Source organism: Hyperolius riggenbachi, chromosome 4, assembly GCF_040937935.1.
Source record: "Hyperolius riggenbachi isolate aHypRig1 chromosome 4, aHypRig1.pri, whole genome shotgun sequence".
Lineage (NCBI taxonomy): Eukaryota > Metazoa > Chordata > Amphibia > Anura > Hyperoliidae > Hyperolius > Hyperolius riggenbachi.
In genome coordinates this window covers 79228427-79250517 of record NC_090649.1, presented here as the reverse complement: position 1 = coordinate 79250517, position 22091 = coordinate 79228427, and the positions used below count along the sequence as shown (strand labels likewise).

Here is a 22091-nt window from a genome sequence, read left to right as displayed (position 1 = left end):
TTAGAGGCAGAGGATCAGCAGGACTGCCAGGCATTTCTCATTGTTTAAAAGGAAATAAATATGTCAGCATCCCTGTCCCTCTCACTTTAGGTATGCAAGGGAGGCAATGCAATTGCACCTCTTCTTTAAAAGGAACCTAAGGAATGAGCCCTACAAGGGCTGCCATATTTATTTCCTTTTGAACAATACCAGTTGCCTGGCAGCCCTGCTGATCTTTTCTAGTCAGTAGGGTCTAAATCACACACCTGAAACAAGCATGCAGCTAATCTTGTCAAATTTGTCATAAGGTGGCCAGACACGATACAATAAAATTATCCGATTTTACGGCAATTCGATCAAAACGATCGGATCTCCCGAAAGAAAATGTAAAGCTTCTTTTTTCATTCAACTGAAAAATCCGATCGGATTTCCCGCTTTCTTCGATTTTTATTGATCCGGAATGCCAGATATTTTTCTTCAACCTTTTTAAAGATTGTATGGTGTGTGTTAGATTGTCAATTTATTAATATACACACCCTAGCAATTTTGTCAGCGTTTCCAATCATTTTTATCATAACTGGTGAAAAATTTAACATGTGTGGTACATTAGTCATATTTTTGAAATCGTAAAATGAGTCAGAAAAATTGATTGTAATTTTTAAATTGAACAGATATTTAAAAAATTGTATGGTGTGTGGCCACCTTTAGACATCTGATCTACAAGCTTGTTAACCTCCTTGCCGTTATAAAAAAATTAGGCAAGGAGGCAGCGCTGCACTTTTTTTTTATTTTATTTTTTTTTAAAATCATGTAGCGAGCCCAGGGCTCGCTACACGATAGCCGCTGAGCAGCGGCATCCCCCCACCCACTCCGATCGCCTTTGGCGATCAGAGTATGCAGGAAATCCCGTTGAGAACGGGATTTCCTGCAGGGCTTCCCCGGTCGCCATGGCGACTGGGCGGGATGACGTCACCGACGTCATGGACGTCGTGACGTCAGAGGGAATCCCGATCCGCCCCTTAGCGCTGCCTGGCACTGATTGGCCAGGCTGCGCAGGGGTCTACTGGCTCGGCGGGTAGCGGCGAATCGGCGGCGATCGCGTACTACACGCAGCTAGCAAAGTGCTAGCTGCATGTAGGAAAAAAAAAATTATGCAAATCGGCCCAGCGGGGCCTGAGAAATCCTCCTGCGCAGGTTACCCCGAACTGTGTTCGGGATAACCGGCAAGGAGGTTAAAGGTCTATGGCTTAAAGAGAACCTGTACTGAGTAAAAATATTTAAAATAAACACATGAGGTAAATTCAAATGAACATTACATAGTTACCTTGCCATCAGTTCCTCTCAGAAGATCACCATTTTCTTCTGACAATAATCCCTTCCAGTTCTGACAACATTTTGTCAGATCTGAAATATATCAGTTGCTGTCCGTAAAATATCAGTTGCTGTCAGTTAAAGCTGAGAGGAAAACTGATGTACCAGGTAATGTCCATGTTTCCCTATGGCTCAAGTGGGCGATGTTACAGCTTAACTGTGTGCTGACCAGAAAGTTGTTATGGGTAATGGCCATTTTCAAAATGGAGGACGGAAAATTCCCTTGATCACAGTGAACAAACAGTATGCGGCACAGGAGAAAGACACTGAGGAGTAGACTACATGGAAGGTAAGTATGACTTGTGTATGCTTATTTTGACTTTTCATTTTCAGTTCAGGTTTTCTTTAAAGTACAATAGGCAAAGGATCAGCAGGACAGCCAATCAATGTGCATTACTTAAAAAGAAATAAACATGTCAACCTCCATATCCCTCTCAACTTGGGGTCCCTTTAAAGTATAGGTTTGCAGTATTGACTGTTGGCTGTCATGATGAGCACACTGTCACATGCAGTATTTCCCCTCTTATGACACCAGTCTAGTCTGGCCCGTGTGTTGGCAGCCAGCCTGCCCACAGCAATAGCTAATAAAATGTTATAACAGACAACAAATACTCACCATATCTCAGCAAGGACAGCGGGAGGGAGGCCGGATTGTAAAAAGAAGTTTTTTGCTTGGTCCCCTGGAAGAAGAAGAAAGGGCTTGGTAAGCATATTATTTTTCACAAATGAGCAACACGTTTCATATGCCAAAAAAAAATAGAATGATCATTAGGAGGGTTTGTGCATTTCAATCCAAAGTTTCAGTATTTTTTATTGTGTACATAACATTTACAATGTGTGCTGATCTCTCTTTCCCACATTGTCTGTGCAGCACGTTTCCCACAAGGAGAAGGACCCTACAGTACCATTGGTTATACTTTAAAATGAATATGTATAGAAAAATACTTATGAAAGGGTGCAGGAGATTGCAGCTAGTAGAATATCGGTAAAATTACAGAAATTCTACAACTTAATTCTGATAGTAAAATATCGGCAATCTTTACCAATATTTTACTATAACTTAACCTAACCCTTCTCTCACACAGAACCTTCCCACCTCAGATGCCTACCCAACCTTTACAGATACCTAACCATTAACCCTCCCTCTACCTATGCCTAACCCCTATCCCTCCCTCCCACTACCGATACCTAACCATTAGCCCTCCCTCTACATATGCCTAACCCCTATCCCTCCCACTACCGATACCTAACCATTAGCCCTCCCTCTACATATGCCTAACCCCTATCCCTCCCACTACCGATACCTTACCATTAACCCTCCCTCTACCTATGCCTAACCCCTATCCCTCCCACTACCGATACCTAACCATTAACCCTCCCTCTACCTATGCCTAACCCCTATCCCTCCCTCCCACTACCGATACCTAACCATTAGCCCTCCCTCTACATATGCCTAACCCCTATCCCTCCCACTACCGATACCTAACCATTAGCCCTCCCTCTACCTATGCCTAACCCCTATCCCTCCCACTACCGATACCTAACCATTAACCCTCCCTCTACCTATGCCTAACCCCTATCCCTCCCACTACCGATACCTAACCATTAACCCTTCCTCTACCTATGCCTAACCCCTATCCCTCCCACTACCGATACCTAACCATTAACCCTCCCTCTACCTATGCCTAACCCCTATCCCTCCCACTACCGATACCTAACCATTAACCCTCCCTCTACCTATGCCTGACCCCGATCCCTCCCACTACCGATACCTAACCATTAATCCTCCCCTCTACCTATGCCTAGCCCTTAACCCTCCCACTACCGATACCTAACCATTAACCCTCCCTCTACCTATGCCTAACCCTTATCCTTCCCAATACAGATACCTAATCCTTATCCCTCCCTCTACCTATGTCTAACCCTATCCCTCCCAATACAGATACCTAACCATTAACCCTCCCCTCTACCTATACCTAATCCTTAACCCTCCCACTACCGATACCTAACCATTAATCCTCCCTTCTATCTATACCTAATCCTTAACCCTCCCACTACCGATACCTAACCATTAACCTTCCCTCTACCTATACCTAATCCTTAACCCTAGCACTACCAATACCTAACCATTAACCCTCCCTTTACCAATACTTAACCATTAACCTTCCCACTACCTATATGTCTAACCCTAAACCACCCAGGTGGCGCCTAACACTTAACCCCACTGCCTAATCTTAACCCACCCCAAAGCCACAATTTACGTAAATGAACTGAAATTTGGGCCATCGCGCACACTATGTAATGCCGCAATTTACATTGTGGGAAGCCTCGGCAACCGCGATTTTATCGGGCGCCATGGCGCGCCCAAATTTCCGTTTATTGCCACAAATCGTGGCTTTTATGATGGGCATCTGTCGGCATCTTTCTTTCCAAGGCGGCTCCTGTGCCCATTCTTTTGTCTTCGATCCAACATATAACAATTCGGACCAGACACTAGCGGGGTACATGTAAGAAACACATTGCACAGCCTATCCAAAAGGTTGACAGTGGTCTAGCACAGTGGTTCCCAACCTTTTATGAGGTATCGCCCCTTAGGGGAAGACGACTCACCCCTGTCGCCCCCCTTCTCTTAGTATGGTATACCCTTACGCCAGGTGGTGGTGCCAGTGGAGGGGGTAGCGCTGTGACCTTGCCAGCTAAAATAGCCGGTGACTCAACTACTTTGCGCCAATTCCCTTACCGGTGTAATGTCAGCTATTGCAGCCCCGCACATTGTGCAGCCCCGCATGCGCAGTAGGAGCCTGCGTCCCATTAAATTGTGCAGTCACGTAAAACATCCTAAATATCTCCGCTTCCGCACCACGTACACTCCCGAAATTTTCAGGGGAGGGAGGGGACCCCCAGATCTAGCTCTGTGCCGAATTGCAGCCCCGAGCCCCGCTGGTTCCCGAGACTGATTGCAGCAAACCTATCTCGGGAACTAGCGGGGCTCGGGGGCTGCAATTCGACACAGAGCTAGATCTGGGGGTCCCCTCCCCTGAAAATTTCGGGGAATGTACGCGTGACCAACGAGCCCTGAGGAATTACGCAACTCTATCATGCACACTTGCATATTTTATACAGATCATATTTTTTGCCCATAAATTTTCTTAAAAACGAGTGACACTGCGACACTATTTTTTCAGCCTTTTCATACTGAGCGCCCCCTGTCGCCCCCCCACAAATTTACCGCCCCCCTTAGAACCCAAATCGCCCACCTGGGGGCGATCGCCCCCAGGTTGGGAACCACTGGTCTAGCATCACACATCAACTCAAGAGATTCCTTCAATTGCAAACAAGGATAGGAATGGACAATGCACAGATGTATGCAGATTCGGCATGAACATAACTCTGTGCTTAGCTCAGGTAGCTTTGACTCAAGTCAGATGATCTTTATAAGCAGGCAAACAACATTCAGCACATTGTATCTGCTCTGTGCACAGTGCTGACAGTCATCTGCAAGATGTCAACTCCCAAGAAAGGGAAAAAAAAAAATCAGAGCAGAAATCAGTTAGTTATACATAGGAAACAAGCAACACTGGATACATCTGTGCTAAGCACATTTGCTACTAAGGTACAAATAATGTCACATTTAAGTATGCCTTAATGCCATAGTTCAGGCTAACATTTTTTAGTAATGCATACTGAGTGAAGCATGTCATAATTTGAAATACAAACAGGTGTGTGCAACGCTAATAAAACATTTATACATTATTTTTTATAACTTTTTTTTTTAATAACCTGCCTGGCAGAGTTTGTACAGATGTTGCTTGCCTGAGAAAAGAAGTGTGCTAGTCATCCAAACTCCTCCCCCATACAGTCATCACCCTCGTGATGTAGTTACATTGATGTGGAACTGAAACGCGGACACAACTGTATTAGTGGGCTCAGGCCCTCAGGAAAAGGTTTGGAAAGAGACAACAGCTAGTTCTTCCCCCTGAGTATGCAGCAGACCCTGCCCACCTGAATATTGTGCCCCACAGGAGGGAGCAGAGGGAGGGGCCATGTAATGGCTGTGTGCTGGTGAGCTAACTCACTCTTCTGGCAGCTCCATACTATGTACCCAGATCTCTGACTCATGGGACTAACTTTTCCAAAGAGATTCTCTTTGGAACAACTGCATCAAATGTGAAAAATGTGTGAGTAATGGTATGTTGCTCTATTCACCTGTACAAGCAATAAAAACTCCAGGAGAATGAAGTAGGGCTGTAAGTAAAGGTTTGCCCTACGGCTGGTTTGCACTGCATATGTTTTGATTTGATTTTCAGAGTGCATCCAGTCTGCTGATCACAAGAACGTTTTCATTATAATGGAAATTGTGGCATTATTTTCTTAATACAATAATGCAATCCGAAATACAGCAAAGCACAAATGCACCGCAAGCTGCATTTGTGCTGCAATTGTGTTTCTACCCAATTTGGTACAACTAAATGAGACTTTGTATATGCATCAAAAATAGCATTACAAATGTACAGTAAGCGTATTGCATTTGTGATTCACAGTGAGAAGTGGCCCTTAAATAGAAACTGTATAGAAAATAGCGCAATTATTAGAAAAAAATTGTTTACAATATTCATATTTATAAATTGACAGATATATTGTTATAGCAATAACAATAGTTTATTGCACAGAGGCGCCGGATTAAGATTAAGCTCCTAACCTCATTGCATGATGAAGCGGGCTTTGCACCCGTTAAAACAAACTGCATCCCTCCTTCCCCCCCCCCTCATATTTTTGGGGGAATAAGAAATAAAACTATTATTATTGCTATACCAACCTATCTGTCGAATCTTCTGTGGGAGGGCAAGTTCCTGGTGGAGGGGTTCTTTTGCCCTAATTTTATCTACGGAGAGCGACTTCTTAAAACTTGAGTGGGGACAGAAAAAGGTCCCCACCTGCCTACACAGTGGTTGCCTTGGAGGTAACCTACCTTTGTGAGTATATTCTCTCATAATTACACTTCAACTCATCCTTACCCCAACGTACTACTGCACCCACATAGAGGGCTCCCGGTGTTTGTCCCCTTTTTGTCTCCTCATTTATAAATTAGTCAGTGTTTGTCCACTGTAAAATCTTTCCTTATACTAATTTACATTCGGGAATATATCAAGGGTGGTGATATCCTTGGTTCTTTCAGGTGCATCACTGCAGAAGGTTTGTTTCTGAGAACCCCAAAGCCAGTGAAAATAATGCCTGGTCTCCCACAATGCTCTAGGAGAAGAATTAAGCAAAGCCTAGACTATCCCTGAGATGGCAGAGCTATACACCAATATATAGATCTAGGAAGTTTCTGATGCTGAAATCAGTAATCATTGCCATTAAGTAGGTATCCTGAACATATATATGTCACTATAGCGGGACCTTGCAGGCCATTGTTGGGTAAAGGATACATGTAGTGCCAAAATAGTACAACAACGTGTGTCATGAGATCCAAGCATCTCGGGCCGGTCAGTGCTGGGTGGGAGTGCCATGGACCTGGTGAGTATAGGCTTAACAATCCACACGGAAATACAGGGGTTCTACTTTAGGATATCAGCAGGGTGTTTTATCAGTGTTCTCTCCAGGCTCTTTTGGCCGGGTGCTTCACCCGGCTAATTTTGGTGAGCACCCGACTGCCATTGGCTCACCTCCTCATTCTCCCCCTATGCAGTATGCAGAGTTGTGCCCGCCCTGGATTCCCCCCTCGCCCCCCCGGCTACTTTTTCATGCTATCCGGCTGGAAACAAATTCTAGGCAACACACCGTTGTAAACATTACAAGTAACACAGTAGCCAGAAATCTGCAAATCACTCAAAAGTGAATGCGAAATAAGAGTGATATGGAGGATGCCATACTGATTTCCATTTACACAATATCCTCCCCCCCCCCCCCCCAAAAAAAAAAAAATGAGTCCCATTTGTAACAGGGCGCTCTAGACAAGTTCACTACTTTTCTATTACATAAAACAACAACACTGTCTTGCAACTACACATCAGGTACAGAAACTCACAATAAGCTGAGGAGGGCGAGTGCGCACAATAGGGCTCAATGCGTGCTTAGAAGAAGGAAATGCAGCTGATGACCTGTCACATGGGTGAAACAAGGGGGATGTGAGGCTCAGGGGATTATCAGAGCGACTTCACCGAAAACAGGAAAAGGCCAATCTTTGTCTCAAGTATCTCTCCTGTCCTTGTGAGACCCACAATAGTCCTCTTCACATCTCTGACAGGAAACCGTCAGACGCGGCAAGGTTACTCAACCAAAGTAATTTGTGCACTGGCCATTGAATTACCTGTTTGTTTTTGCTAACTTGAGCTCCAGCGCTTAAATTAGTCACTGAGCACCAATATACCGGTAGCCATAATTCACATTAAGTATTATGGCGATGCCCAATAATCAGCACAGCTCTGACACGAAATTAGCGGTCTCAAGAAAAAGGGTTACATTTGGTTCTGTTGGCTGCAGCGGTTTAGCTACATCCTGTGCAGATGCCCTTTTAGATAAACTAAATATATGTAATGAAATAGCAGCATTACACAGGATCTCCGTGTTCTGGTTGCGACTCAGAAGCTGGTATCCGGGGTTAGGAAATGTGAGGTAAGCGATCCTCAGAGCACACAGATCACTGCGCCGCTCTGTACCTGGCTCCATTGTGTTTACTAAGCTTTATACAGTGCATGCTTTCCATATCATTACCCTTCTGCAACCTGTAACACAGGGCACTGATTATACACTGATTAACCCTTGTATTCATTAAAAAGAAAAAAAAAAAGCATAGTAGCCAATAAAAGTTTATTAAAACAAAACACTATCACACAAATGTTTGCTTTCTCAATCGATCATAGTTTGGAAAAAACTTCTTGAGATCAAGCACAAAGGAACATGAAGGAGGCGTGGCCAGGAGTGGAGCGAGAGGCTCCACAGCTTTGTACTACAGTAAAAAGTACAAAGGTAGCATCAGTGGGAGATACAGGTGAAACTCAAAAAAAAAATAGAATAGTGTGCAAAAGTCCAATTATTTCAGTAATTTAACTTAAAAGGTGAAACTAATACAGTATATGAAATAGGAACTGCTGCAGATTAAGAAGTGCTTAATAGCAGTTCTACAGCTTGTGCAGCAGTGAGACATGGTTTTTGAAGGGCTCTTCCCCCCCCCCCCCCCCCCCCCCTGCTGCCAGGGGTCCTGTGAAGCTGTTCTGTGCTTAACCCTTCCAGTGCTGGGCATTGATGCAATACAGCAGGTGTGTTGGTTACCTCAGCAACAGCAATTCCTTTAACACTCTGCACTGTCTGAGAGACCTTCCCAACTCCTCCTATTCCTAACAGCACAAGAAGGAATCAGCACTATTTAGTGATTTCATAGGATCTCTGAGACAATTCTGCACTGATTTCTAAAAACCTACTAATATTTTGTCTCAGACACTCTTGATAAATGTCCCCCTGTGAGTCTGATTTTGGGGGTCTCATAAGCTATAAGCCATAATCAAACTTATTACAAATAAAGGCTTGAAACATCTCGATTTGCATGTAATGAATCTATTCCATACATTAGTTTCACCTTTTAAGTTGAATTACTGAAATAAATGGACTTTTGCAGGATATTAAAATTTTTCGAGTTTCACCTGTATTAGATCAGGAAGAAGCAATGCAGCCATGGTTCAGAGCGCTGCACTATAGGAAATAGCAGCTCTGATTAGTAAGACATGCAGGGCAGTGTTCTGCTAGGTCAATGTTTTAATGTTTAGCCTTTAGTTGGGTTAGAAGTGGAAAAGTCTCTCAAAAATGTATAGAGCAATAGAAACTGAAAGATTCAGTGCTTAACCTTTCTACCCACACCTTAAAGCGTATCAGAGATGAAAAAATAACTATAACAAGTAACTTGTCTATATATCTTATCTAAAAGTTTAGATAGTTTACACAGCAAATCTAGCTGCAAACAGCTTTAACGTTTATGATTATCAATGAGAGCTGCCATGTTCTGTTTGTCACATTACACACAGGCAAGCTGCTGTGCATCTCCAGCCCTAAGCCTGTGAAAACTTCACTCCCCACTCCCCCCAAGGCTCTCTGGAAAAGCTGTGGGCGTGGCTTGTTTAGTTTATAGGGAATTTAGAGTATTAAAACAAAAAAAGTATTTGGCTTGAGGAATGCCCTATAAACTTTATGAAAGGAACACAATTATGCAATGAGTAAAAGTTTATCTCGGATCCACTTTAAGGCCTGGAACCCCACTGGCAGCGCTTTTCTAAGCAGGTGCGATTTGAAAAGCTCTTGCTAATGTAATGCTATGGGTGTGATCCCACTTAAGGGAAGTAATTATTTTTAAAAAGCTCTCAAAGCATTGCATGAGCAAGAGCTTTACAAATCACAAGCGCTTAGAAAAGCGCTGCAAGCGGGTCCCAAGCCTATGGCTGCAATGAAAAAAAGCCATCTTTCCAGCACTGCAAGAGAACGTATGCTTTCTAATTTTTACTAAATGACCTTCTGTTGTCGCAATGAAGAAGTGGCCATGGCCATGCAAAAAAAAAAAAAAAAAACAGATACCCAAGTGTGTCACACTTTGGAACAAACAGCTGCTGGAGCCTGGACAACCTAGAGCAGGCATGGGCAAACTTGGCCCTCCAGCTATTGAGGAACTACAAATCCCATAATGCATTGCAGGAGTCTGACAGCCAGTCATGGCTCATAAAGGCAAATGCATTGTGGGATTTGTAGTTCCTTAACAGCTGGAGGGCCAAGTTTGCCCATGCCTGATCTAGAGGCTGCATTGTAATAGATGGGCAGACTGACCTATGAGATTACTCAGCGCCACAGCAGTGACTGCACAGCATAGGATGCACCACAGCACTGCAAAAAGGCTGCGTAATGCTGGGTACACACGATGCGATTTCCCGCTCGAACGATTATTTCCGACATGTTCGATCGTGTTTCGATCGATAAAGCTGAAAATGTCGGAAATAATCAGCTACGACTAAGGACCCGGCAGGGTCAGAAACGCGTCAGCTTGTATACTGCTCTTTTTTTGCTATTTTTCTACGATGATTCAATAAAGGAATTGGTTTTAATTCATGGAAGGTGTGCTGAGGAATTTTTGAACATGTCAAAAACAATCGATCAATCCCGCTGATTGAGCGGGAAATCGCATCACAGCATTATAATAGATGAGCAGACTGACCTGTGTGATCGCTCAGTGCCACAGCAGTGACTGCACAGTATAGGATGCACCACAGCACTGCAGCAAGGCTGCATTATAATAGATGGGCAGACTGATCTGTGTGATCGCTCAGAGCCACAGCAGTGACTGCACAGCATAGGATGCACCACAGCACTGTAGAGAGTCTGCATTATAATAGATGGGCAGACTGACCTGTGTGATCGCTCAGTGCCACAGCAGTGACTGCAAAGGACAGGATGCACCACAGCACTGCAGCAAGGCTGCATTATAATAGAGGGGCAGAGTCAGATTGACCTATGAGATCGCCCAGAGCCACAGCAGTGATGCACCACAGCACTGCAGCAAGGCTGCATTATAATAGAGGGGCAGAGTCAGATTGACCTATGAGATTGCTCAGAGCCACAGCAGTGACTACACAGCGCTTGACGCACCACAGCATTGGAGCCAGATTAATATTTCATGAGCCTACATTATGTGATTTCCAAACAGAGCTGTGCTGCTGTAACAGTATTTCCACCTTCAGAGAAGTCATCTGTTTTATATGTGGAAAATCTAAATACTGCATATGATGAGAAGGCAGGCTTCAGTAAAGCATGGAAAAAATAAACTGTCTAAAAGATTAAAGTGAACCTCCAGACTAAAATTCTACTCAGCAGCACTGAAAAGGCTAAGTGTTTCTTTAACAGTTTCACAGCATCAGAACTTTGTTTTTCTTACATAAGCCTTATTTTTAGCTGCACAAAAGCTTAAGCTCCGCCCCATCAAAGAAAACTGCCCGGGCTTTTTTCCCTGCTGCTGTGCAAAGCATGATGGGATTTCCGTTGTTGTTCACATTGCCTAGCAACTGGGAGGGGTGATCAGCACACAGGACAGTTGGAACTGTGTCCCATGCTCCCTGTCACCTCCTTTCAACCAAAAGGATGGCTGCCCTCATGAAATCATACATTTGCCTGTTCTTTTAAAACAAGTTGAGTAAGAGATTATATTACCTATCTATTTTAATTAACATAACTAATGTAATTTAATAACAGTATGTTTGTTTAGGCTGAAGTTCCTCTTTAACTGAATCTGTCCTCAAGTAACTGCTTACTAAGAGTTGTAGGGCTCCGGGGATGCCTTAAAGAGAAACTGAACTGAAAATAAAAAGTCAAAATAACCATACACAGGTCATACTTACCTCCTGTGTAGTCTACTCCTCAATCTCTTTCTCCTCTCCTGCGTCCCATTTGTCCACTGTGATCAATGGAATTCTCCGTCCTCCATTTTATAAATGGCCATTACCCCATAACAGCTTTCTGGTCAGTACACTGTTAAACTGTAATATCCCCCACTTGAGCCATAGAGAAACATGGACATTACCTTGCATATTCAGTTGTAACTCACAACTGCTGATATATAACTGACAGCAACTGGTATATTTCAGCTCTGATAAAATATTGTCAGAACTAGAAGGGATCGCTGTAAGAAGAAAATGGTGAGCTTCTGAGGGGAACTGATGGTGAGGTTGGTATGTAATATTCATTTGCAGCACCATCATGTGTTTATTTTAAATTATTTTAATCACTTCAAGCTCCCTTTAAGAAGGAACTCCAGTGAAAATAATGTAATAAAAAAGTGCTTCATTTTTACAATAATTATGTATAAATGATTTAGTCAGGGTTTGCCCATTGTAAAATCTTTTAAATCCCTGATTTACATTCTGACATTTATCACATGGTGACATTTTTACTGCTGGCAGGTGATGTAGCTGCTGCTTGCTTTTTTTGGCAGTTGGAAACAGCTATTTCCCACAATGCCACAAGGTTCACAGACAGGAAACTGCCATGAGTACCATGGTCCTCAGAGTTTCTTGTGGGAGGGGTTTCACCACAATATCAGCCATACAGAGCCTCCTGATGATCCGTTTGGGAAAAGGTAAAGATTTCTCATGTATAAGGGGGTATCAGCTACTGATTGGGGTGAAGTTCACGTCTTGATCATGGTTTCTCTTTAAAGTACCCGTGAATCAGGGAAAGGCATACTGAATGAAGGTTACCTCCTCCTCAGGCCTCGTTTCCATCTGCACTCTGCGTGCAACACAGGCGCTCACTGCGACGCACAGCACTGCCTTGCAAGACGGTTCTCCCCAGGGCGTCTGCGATCCCATTCCTTTAAATTAAATAGGATCACAGTGCAAAACGCAGAATGTCTCTAGTTGGGAAGTTAAGAAAAGTGGTTGGTGCAGAAAAGTTCAAAAGTTCAAGATTTGTCTGTTTGGGAGCTGATTTAACACAAAAACAAAACACCTGGTTTCACCTAAGGCAGTTGCAAATTCAAAGCACACCCGAAGTGAGAGAGATTTGGAGACAACCATATTTACCTTTAAACAAAGTAAATTGCCTGTCCATCCTACAGATCCTGAATGCAGATCCAAAGTTTCTGACTTAAGTGTGACTGGATTAGCTGCATGCTTGTTTCAGGTCTGTGATTCGGACACTACTGCAACCAAAGATATCAGCAGGACTGGCAGGTAACCAGTACTGTTTAAAGCGGGATGGTCAGACACAAAATTAAAAATCCATTTACCCACTGCTCTGTGGTTATTATGCAACCTGCATTGCAAGCATTCCAATATAATCATAAATGTTTCTGCTGTAATGAATCTTATCCGATTCAGCCTAGCTCAATTCTGGTACATTGCAGAGGAGAGGGATGCTTGTTATCCTCTCTCTCACATTCCTGCTCCTCACTGATTGGCTGAGGGCAGATCAGTGTGACAGGAGGCTGAGAAGGGAAATACACCTCACCCCTCTGCAGAAGCTGCTGAAATATGATCTATACTGTGCTCACATGTGTTTATAACACAAGCTAGATATGACAGTGCAGTTTTTTTAGGAGGAAAAAAAAAAAGAGTAAGGGAGGAACTGACATCAAGATTGGCTTCTGTCTGAGGCAGTAAAGATGGAAAATGCCTTGAACAGTTTTCTCTTTATTTAATCTATAAAATTCGTCAAAATCAACATGTGGACAGTACAATGCATATGTTATGTAAGTAGAACAAGTATTGAATTACTTATATATGCGTTTTTTTTCCAGGGATAGTATAGCTGTCCCTGCTGCTTTAAAAGGAAATAAATATGTCAGCTTCCATGTCCTGAAATGACCCCCTCAGATGTACACTCTTGCAATCTACAATACAATTGATTCAGGTCTGTTGTATTGTAACCGTACATATGTAAGGTCGTAACTTTCAGCACCACTTACATGTTATAGCCTGCTGAGCAGGCTGTTGTGGATGGTATGTAAATTAGCTTTACATTGTGTCTATTGTATGCAAAACATTGCATTTAGTGGTTTCCATGTTGAATGTATATACATTTTAACAATTACATTTTTAATACAATCTGAATGTTTTTATTCACTTTTACGTCCATATTTTTATAATTTTGCATGTACATTCCAACCAAGGTTTGACAAACTCATACGTGTGTGTGTGTGTGTGTGTGTGTGTGTGTGTGGGGGGGGGGGGGTTGCGTGTGTGTGGGGGGGGTGTGTGTGTGTGTGTGGTGTGTGTGGTGTGGTGTGGTGTGGTGTGGTGTGGTGTGTGTGTGTGTGTGTGTGTGTGGTGTGTGTGTTGTGTGGTGTGGTGTGTGGTGTGGTGTGGTGTGGTGTGGTGTGTGTGTGGTGTGTGTGTGTGTGTGTGTGTGTGTGTGGTGTGTGTGGTGTGTGTGGTGTGTGTGTGTGTGTGTGTGTGTGTGTGTGTGTGTGTGTGTGTGTGTGTGTGTGTGTGTGTGTGTGTGTGTGTGTGTGTGTGTGTGTGTGAGAATTTCATGTAATGGTTAAATACGCTTTTATTTTTTTTAAAGGACAACTTCTTTAAGACTTATAGAGAGGTGGCCATGTTTATTTCCTTTTAAAGAGACACTGAAGCGAAAAAAAAATGATGATATTATGATTTGTATGTGTAGCACAGCTAAGAAATAAAACATTAAGATCAGATACATCAGTGTAATTGTTTCCAGTACACGAAGAGTTGAGAAACTCCAGTTGTTATCTCTATGCAAACAAGCCATTAAGCTCTCCGACTAAGTTAGTTGTGGAGAGGGCTGTTATCTGACTTTTATTATCTCAACTGTTCCTGGACTATTTACTTTTCCTGTGCTAGAGGAGAGGTCATTAGTTCACAGACTGCTCTGAAAGACTCATTTTGAATGCTGAGTGTTGTGTAATCTGCACATATTATAGAATGATGCAATGTTAGAAAAAACACTATATACCTGAAAATAAAAGTATGAGAATATTTTCTTTGCTGCTAATCTTCTAGTAATTATTCATAGTACACAATCAATTCACTATATCATATTTTTGTTTTCGCTTCAGTGTCTCTTTAAAGTGGACCTGAACTCTTGCACAGGACAGAAGGAAAACCGAGAAATGCATCTTGTATGTATATAGGGAGTTTAGCCTGTTTAACTCCCCCTCATCTGTGTCTAATCACAGGTTAATTTTGATTGTAATTGGACCCCTCTCCTGTGTCACATGACTGCCACGGCAGATAAGCTCATTTGGAAGCACAGGATGTTCTGCTCCCATGAATAAGGAAGTAGAAACAGTGCAGTTATTTTAGGATTTGTTTCAGCTGTAACAAACATTCTTTGTTTAACGGTTATTATGCTGTTGTGTGTCTTTTAGAGCAGAGAGGACATTCTGAGTCCAGGTCCCCTTTAAATAATACCAGTTGCCTGTCAGTCCTGCTGATCCTTCTGGTAGGGTCTAAATCACACACCTGAACCAAGCATGCAGTTAATCTTGTGAGGAAACATCTCATCTGCATGAATGTTCAGGGTTTATGTCTTAAAGTATTAGAGGCAGGACAGCCAGGCAATCTGCATTGTTTAAAAGGAAATAAATATGTCAGCCTCCATATTGTCCTCAGCTCGGGTTCCCTTCAATGTTTTGCCTGATAAGTGTCTATTAATCAAAACACTTTCAAACTAACAGAGAAAATCACAACAGGATAATGCACAAACACTTTGTTTTGTCAGAACGGAGACACTGACCTGTAATCAGCCCACTTATGGGCTTCAAGCTGGCAAATTGCTTGTCGTGTTTGGCCCGTTCCTCAGTAGTGATGGCCCACATGTTTGGCCCGCCTGTAAATAAACAGCTGAAAGTTACTTATAGTTCCCCCAAGGGTGTCTGTGTATGACATCTGTCCCAGCCACTGCTTCCCTGTGCAGACAGGAAGCTCAAGCATTCATGGCTGTCAATGCCCTTATTGGGAGAGCCTGTCACCTGCTACAGAGCTCTACAATCACAAATACTGCTGCTGAATACAGAACAATGGAACGGAACTGACACACACTGACAGAAGCTGCTGCCTGCAGCCAAATCACTTCTTCATGTGGTTCTGCAACTTCCTGTCTTTAGAGGTTCTCATAATATCCAACATGGTAAAGGAATTAGATGTGTCAAGGCATGCAGGGAAATGTAGTTCAAAAGTAGCTTAATAAAATAATCATCTAGAAATTTCAAAATAAAAATATAAAAATAAAGGCCAGTTTCTAAATGCTTGTATTAGTAGTGTACTTCAAATTTTAGTGTACTCAACGTTCAATCAAAACAGCTTGCTTTTGGTAATGAAAAAAACAAAAAAAAACAACAAAACAATACTGCATATACCAGGGCTGTGTAGTCGGTACAAAAATCATCTGACTCCAACTTCGACTCCTCAGTTTATGAAACCACCAACTCCGACTCAAGGTACCCAATACGGTTCTGACTCCTCGACTCAGACTCCTTAGTCTAATACTTACCAGGGTTGTGGATTTGGTACAAAAATCATCCGACTCTTCAGTTTATGAAGCCTCCGACTCCACAGCACTGGTATATTCTCAAATACAAGTCGACCTTGTGTACAAGTCGACTCCAATATTCAACCCTCTTAAGCTGGAATTTTTTATTGACTCAAGTATAAGTCTACCCAGCAAAGTTAATGGCTGCACTTGGGGACCAGGAGGGATTAATGACAGCACTGCATACAGTATTGCAGCCATTAACCCCTCCTGTCCCTTCAGTGCAGCCAATACCTCATTTAGGCTCCCAAGTGACACAATTATTCACTCCCTTTTATGCAGCCCTGTATTTACCCTCCTGTCCCTTTCCTTGTTATTTGTTGTGAACTTTAAGACCTGTGTTTTCTTGGCATTTCCTTTCCTCAAAGTGTCACTTAGCACTGGGTAAATTGCTGCAAATAGGAATGTCCCTATTAGTACACACATTACTCAGTGTGCTCAGTGTTGCCCGTGACTAGAGTATAAGTGGACCCCTATACTTTTATGAAGTGAATCAGACCTAAATTTCTAGACTTATACTCGAGTATATACAGTACTTGGTGCAGCCGTTGATTATTGCTTTTCAACTTCCACAAACTTGCAGGTGCTGCTTATTCCTGCCTCTCCATACCTCATTCTGCACTCAGCCCACAGTCAGGACATGAGTAGCACAAGGACAGTAGGGACTGCATTGCATGGCTTTAGTGGAGTAAGTAGTTACTCACTTTTCCTGGTGCTTCTGTTACTGCAGAGGGCTGGGTTCAGACTGATGGGAGTGGAGGAGAAAATCGGAAGCAGCTGAAACTCTGCAGCATGAAGTGCAGCAACAATCATCTGCTGAGCCAGGTCCTCTACATTTTTATTGTAATGAAAACATGTTTATAAAAAAAAATGTTTTAACATTAAAAATATAAGATACAGCACTAATCCTTGCATTATCTCTAAATCTGGACTGTTGATGTGGGATGTAGTGGCACTTATTTATGTATACTGGGCATGTACTTTATTGCACTCTATGTAATCTCTATTACAGTTTGTGCAATACTGCTTGCACTTAAATTTATCATGCACTGGGCCCTATTAAATGTAGTTACTGTATTATAGGGCAGATTAGATGGATAGGTCGGCACCACCAGAATGTAATTAAAAGCTCTTTATTATGGCTCTTTTAAAACAGGGCTGTGGAGTCAGTACAAAAATCATGCTGCTATTGCAGCCTCCTGGCCGCAATAGCAGCATAGGGGGCGATATACAGGCTGGGAACGCGAACAATCACTCGCGTTCCCATGCCTGTCGGCCGGTGAGGGCGAAACCGGAAGTCGTCGCCGGCGGGTCCAGAAGCATCGGACCGGAGCTGCGAGGGCACCGATCGGCTGCAGGGGGCTGAGGGAAGCCCCAGGTGAGTTCATCTCATTTTTTTTAACCGGCTTTAGGTTCACTTTAAATAAAGCAGTTATAAATAAAATGCAAAGTCAGCTCTCAGAGTAAAATAAGTGTACTTTAGAAACGTATAATTTCTAGATGAATAATAATACTTATGCACAAAAGCAAATATGCTAACCGTATGGCATATAAAAAGTAGGAAAACATGTTTGTATTGAATATTATGTCAGGGTTTTATATCGCTTTAAGAAATCATAAATTCTGCCAGGATTATGTAAACTGATGAGCACAACTGTATCATTCACTGTATCAAATTCCATACTCCCACTTTGCCAGTAAATCTCTGATTCACGGCACAGCTGTACAGAGCCTTATCAGAGCTTGGTGGGTGTCGGAACATGCTAAGCTTGTGGTAGTCTGCAGGTTTCAGGATTTCATGCAGCACTTATGCAAGCAGCACTTATGCAAGCAGCCTACCGATAAACAAATGGAACAGATACTCCTTATAAAACCGGTTTTGTTCTATTTTACAAAACTCCACAACCACACAATTATTTTTTATTTTGTAATTTACAGTTTTATTTTAGAATCTTCACACCAAAAGACCTCCATCTCTCCCCTTGTCATGTAGATCTCTAACCTTCTGACGTAGCCCGATTGTATATTATATAAGGGCGGCCATTGGGATTATATCAGCGGAGTATCAGAACTTCATGAATCACAATGCCGCCTCTCTGCAATTAACACAGGAAGTCTGCAAGCAAGCTGACAAGACTCCAAAGAATGCCGACTTCAATCAAGCAGACACAAGTTTTCAAGCAAGCCAAAGTTTCCTAGCAGCACCCAAGTGGTGCTGCCCTGCAAGCAAGATAAGAGGAGGCAGATGGGGTGACAAAGAAACATACATACAGAACAAATAAATTACAACATTCACTGTGGCGCCTTTACTATTCAAATTTAAAAAAAGGTTGTCTGAGTTTTAGGGGGCCAAAAAGAGTATCGGTGCATATAGGTGAAACTCGAAAAATCACAATATTGTACAAAAGTCCATTTATTTCAGTAATTTAACTTAAAAGGTGAAACTAATATATGAAATAGGAACCCTTTGCAGTTGTTTTGGATTGAAACTTTTCACAATATTTTAACGGCCTGAAATTTTCATTTTGAGTTTTTTTTATAAACTGTTAGCCATAATCATCAACATTATAACAAATTATTTGCATGTACTAATTCTATTTCATATATTAGTTTCACCCTTTAAGTTGAATTACATAAATAATTGGACTTTTGCATGATATTCTAATTTTTTGAGTTACATCTATACATAGACTAAGGTATCCACTCCCGAGGCAGAAGATCAGCAGAAAAGTCAGGCAATATGCATTGTTTAAAAGGAAATAAATATGGCAGCCTCCATATCCCTCTCACCTCAGGCCCCCTTTAACCAATAACAGTTGTGCCTCCATTATACTTGCTTAGTGTGATGGGTATTCTCTCTTTCCAGGCTCAGAAGCTGCTTCACCTTCTGATGGAGTCTCATGCCTCCAGATAACTTCCAGGAGGAAACCGTGACCATCTCCTCTTGGGCTTTATGAGCCTCTGGCTTTATGATTCCACGTGACAGGACTTCAAATCTTTAATTACGGAGTTCTTGCCACTACAGTTATTACCTTTTCCTGACTCATTTGCCTTGACTGGCAACCCGGGGAGGTGACTTTTCCTCGACCTGTAGAGGTGACTTTTCCTCGACCCGGGGAGGTGACTTTTCCCTCAAGAAATGCACCAGAATGTGTACGTCAGTCACTGCTTCACACCAGTTACCTCTGTCCTCGCGCCTGACTGAATTCTTGTCTATAGTACATGTATACCGGAGACGGGTGTGCTTTTCTCACTTTAATTAGGAGTTAAACAATCCATACAGCAGTACCAGTTACATCAATATTAAGGGCTACCTTTTAATATGCTATATCACCGTGTTTTTCAGACTGCTCATCAGTGTACCGGCATCACAACATTCCAAGTGACAGAAGGGCTATTAGAAATGACCACATGTGACAGCCAAGAACGGCACCCATACAGAAAGGATCAGAGGTTTCAGAATTGTTACCGATTGTAGACATCCACACAGGGCGGGATCATCCACTAGGCAACCTAGGCAGGTGCTCGGGGGCCTACTGGGTGTCAAGGGGACCAATTTCCACCTTCTTTGACGTCTCTCCACCTCAGCTTACCAGAAAGACCACAAGATAGAGGCCTGCGCGGGTCTCATTTTCAGACCCGCCTCCAAACACAACCCGCACCCGACCCGCTTTCTGGTGAATCTAGTACCCGCAGCCCCACAACCCGCACCCGCTTTCTGGTGAATGTAGTACCCGCACCCCGACAACCCGCACCCGCTTTCTGGTGAATGTAGTACCTGCACCCGCACCCCCACAACCCGCACCCGCTTTCTGGTGAATCTGGTACCCGCACCCGCAGCCAAACAACCCGCATCTGCTTTCTGGTGAATCTAGTACCCGCACCCCCACAACCTGCACCCGATTTCTGGTGAATCTAGTACCCACACCCGCAGACCCACTACTTGCACTCGACCCACAACCCGTTTAAATAAAAATGGGTACCCGAACCCAACCCGCATTTGGGGTAACCTGCGGGTACACGATCTGATGCCCTGTGCGGGTCAAATTTTTCCGACCTGCAGCCGACACGCAGCCGCACCCGACCCGCAATCTGCTTTCTGGTGAATCTGGTACCTGCACCCGACCTGCAGACCCGATTAAAATCAAATCGGGTACCCGAACCCGACCTGCATCGGGTACCCTTACCCGACCCGATAAGGGGGCCTCAAATCTACTACCTTGCTGAAGGCCCCAGTACATCTTAATCCATCTCTGCACCCACAGAACCGCTTTTGCCATTTTTCATTGGATTTCTGTTGCTAGAGCAGACACTAAAGCCAAATCCATCACAATGCAGCTCTGTAGAGAAACCCTAGCCCTGACTTTGTATATTGTCGCTGAGCTCAGGCACACTACATTTTTTGTATTTACTGAAACATTATTTTTATAATTAATCATGCATAGAAATAGATTTGTAAAAGGAAACATTCTGCAGCTTTTGAAAAGAGAAAAAAAAAAAGGAAAGGAAATTAGCTGCTTCAGCACTGTATTTTAAAGATCCACAGCAACTGTCTTCTTACACTCAGTGAGCCTGAACACACAACCTACCTTCAGGCACATGGATATTTAGGTGGACCTGAACTCTTGCACAGGCAACAAGGAGAACAGAGAGCCATGCACCCTGTACGTTTTTAGACAGAAGAGCCTGTCTAATTCTCCCCCTCATCTGGAAGGAATCACAAGTGTAATTTGATATCTCAGCTGTGTCAGCACAGAAATTCTGCAGTCCTCAGCAGACAGCTAATATGTTAACACAGGATGTTAACCCTTTGTCTGCTTCCATGAAAGCAGGAAGTAGACACACTGCAGATTTATTGCAGGAGTTCTGTGAGCTGCTATGCCTGGTACACTCCATGCAATTCCCCCTCAGATAGACAGTCAAATAGGTAATTTCTGAGAAGTTCGATCTGACTTCCGAACGTTTCGATCAGAAAAACAATACAAAATCAGATCAGACCTGTCGGAAATTATCTATTAGATCCTCTATCTGATGTGGAATTGCATGGTGGGTACCAGGCACTACAAAGAAATATTTTTCATTAAAGGTTATTATGCTGTTGCTTATCTTTTAGAGCAGAGAGGTAGTTGAGTTCAGGTGCGCTTTAAAAAGGGATGTGACTGATTAGAGATGGGGTGGGGGGGGATGCAGGCAGCTGGAGGTTGCTGAGGATAACAAATAAATATCTGTATACTGTATACTGATGCAACTTCCTTTTTATCTGTAAAAACAACACATATAGATGTATATACACATATACATATATATATATATATATATATATATATATATATATATATATATATATATATATATATATATATATATACACATATACATATATATATATATATACATATATATATATATATATATATATATATATATATATATATATATATATATATATACATATACATATACATATACATATACATATACATATACATATACATATACATATACATATACATATACATATATATATATATATATATATATATATATATACACACACACACACATATACATACATACATACATACACACACACACACATATATATATATACATACATACATACATACATACGGAGTGTAGAATTATTAGGCAAATGAGTATTTTGACCACATCATCCTCTTTATGCATGTTGTCTTAGGCCACATACACACATC

The 22091-nt window shown here is 42.5% G+C and overlaps 1 protein-coding gene and 1 long non-coding RNA gene across 8 annotated transcripts in view; one reads left to right on the top strand and one right to left on the bottom strand.

Moving 5' to 3' along the window:
• ITSN2 (intersectin 2) overlaps positions 1–22091 on the bottom strand; it is a 225262-nt gene that overhangs the window by 142977 nt on the left and 60194 nt on the right. For all 7 annotated transcript variants that reach the window (XM_068280241.1, XM_068280247.1, XM_068280245.1 and 4 more), the window contains exons 3-4: positions 15583–15675; positions 1967–2030 (exon numbers count right to left, since the gene is read on the bottom strand). In XM_068280241.1, coding sequence (XP_068136342.1) covers positions 1967–2030; positions 15583–15675 — 157 coding nt within the window. The remainder of the gene's footprint in view (positions 1–1966; positions 2031–15582; positions 15676–22091) is intronic.
• Positions 1975–18676, top strand: LOC137571302 (uncharacterized). The gene is made up of 3 exons (XR_011031327.1): positions 1975–2053; positions 17108–17202; positions 18489–18676. It is a non-coding gene; the product is annotated as an uncharacterized lncRNA (long non-coding RNA).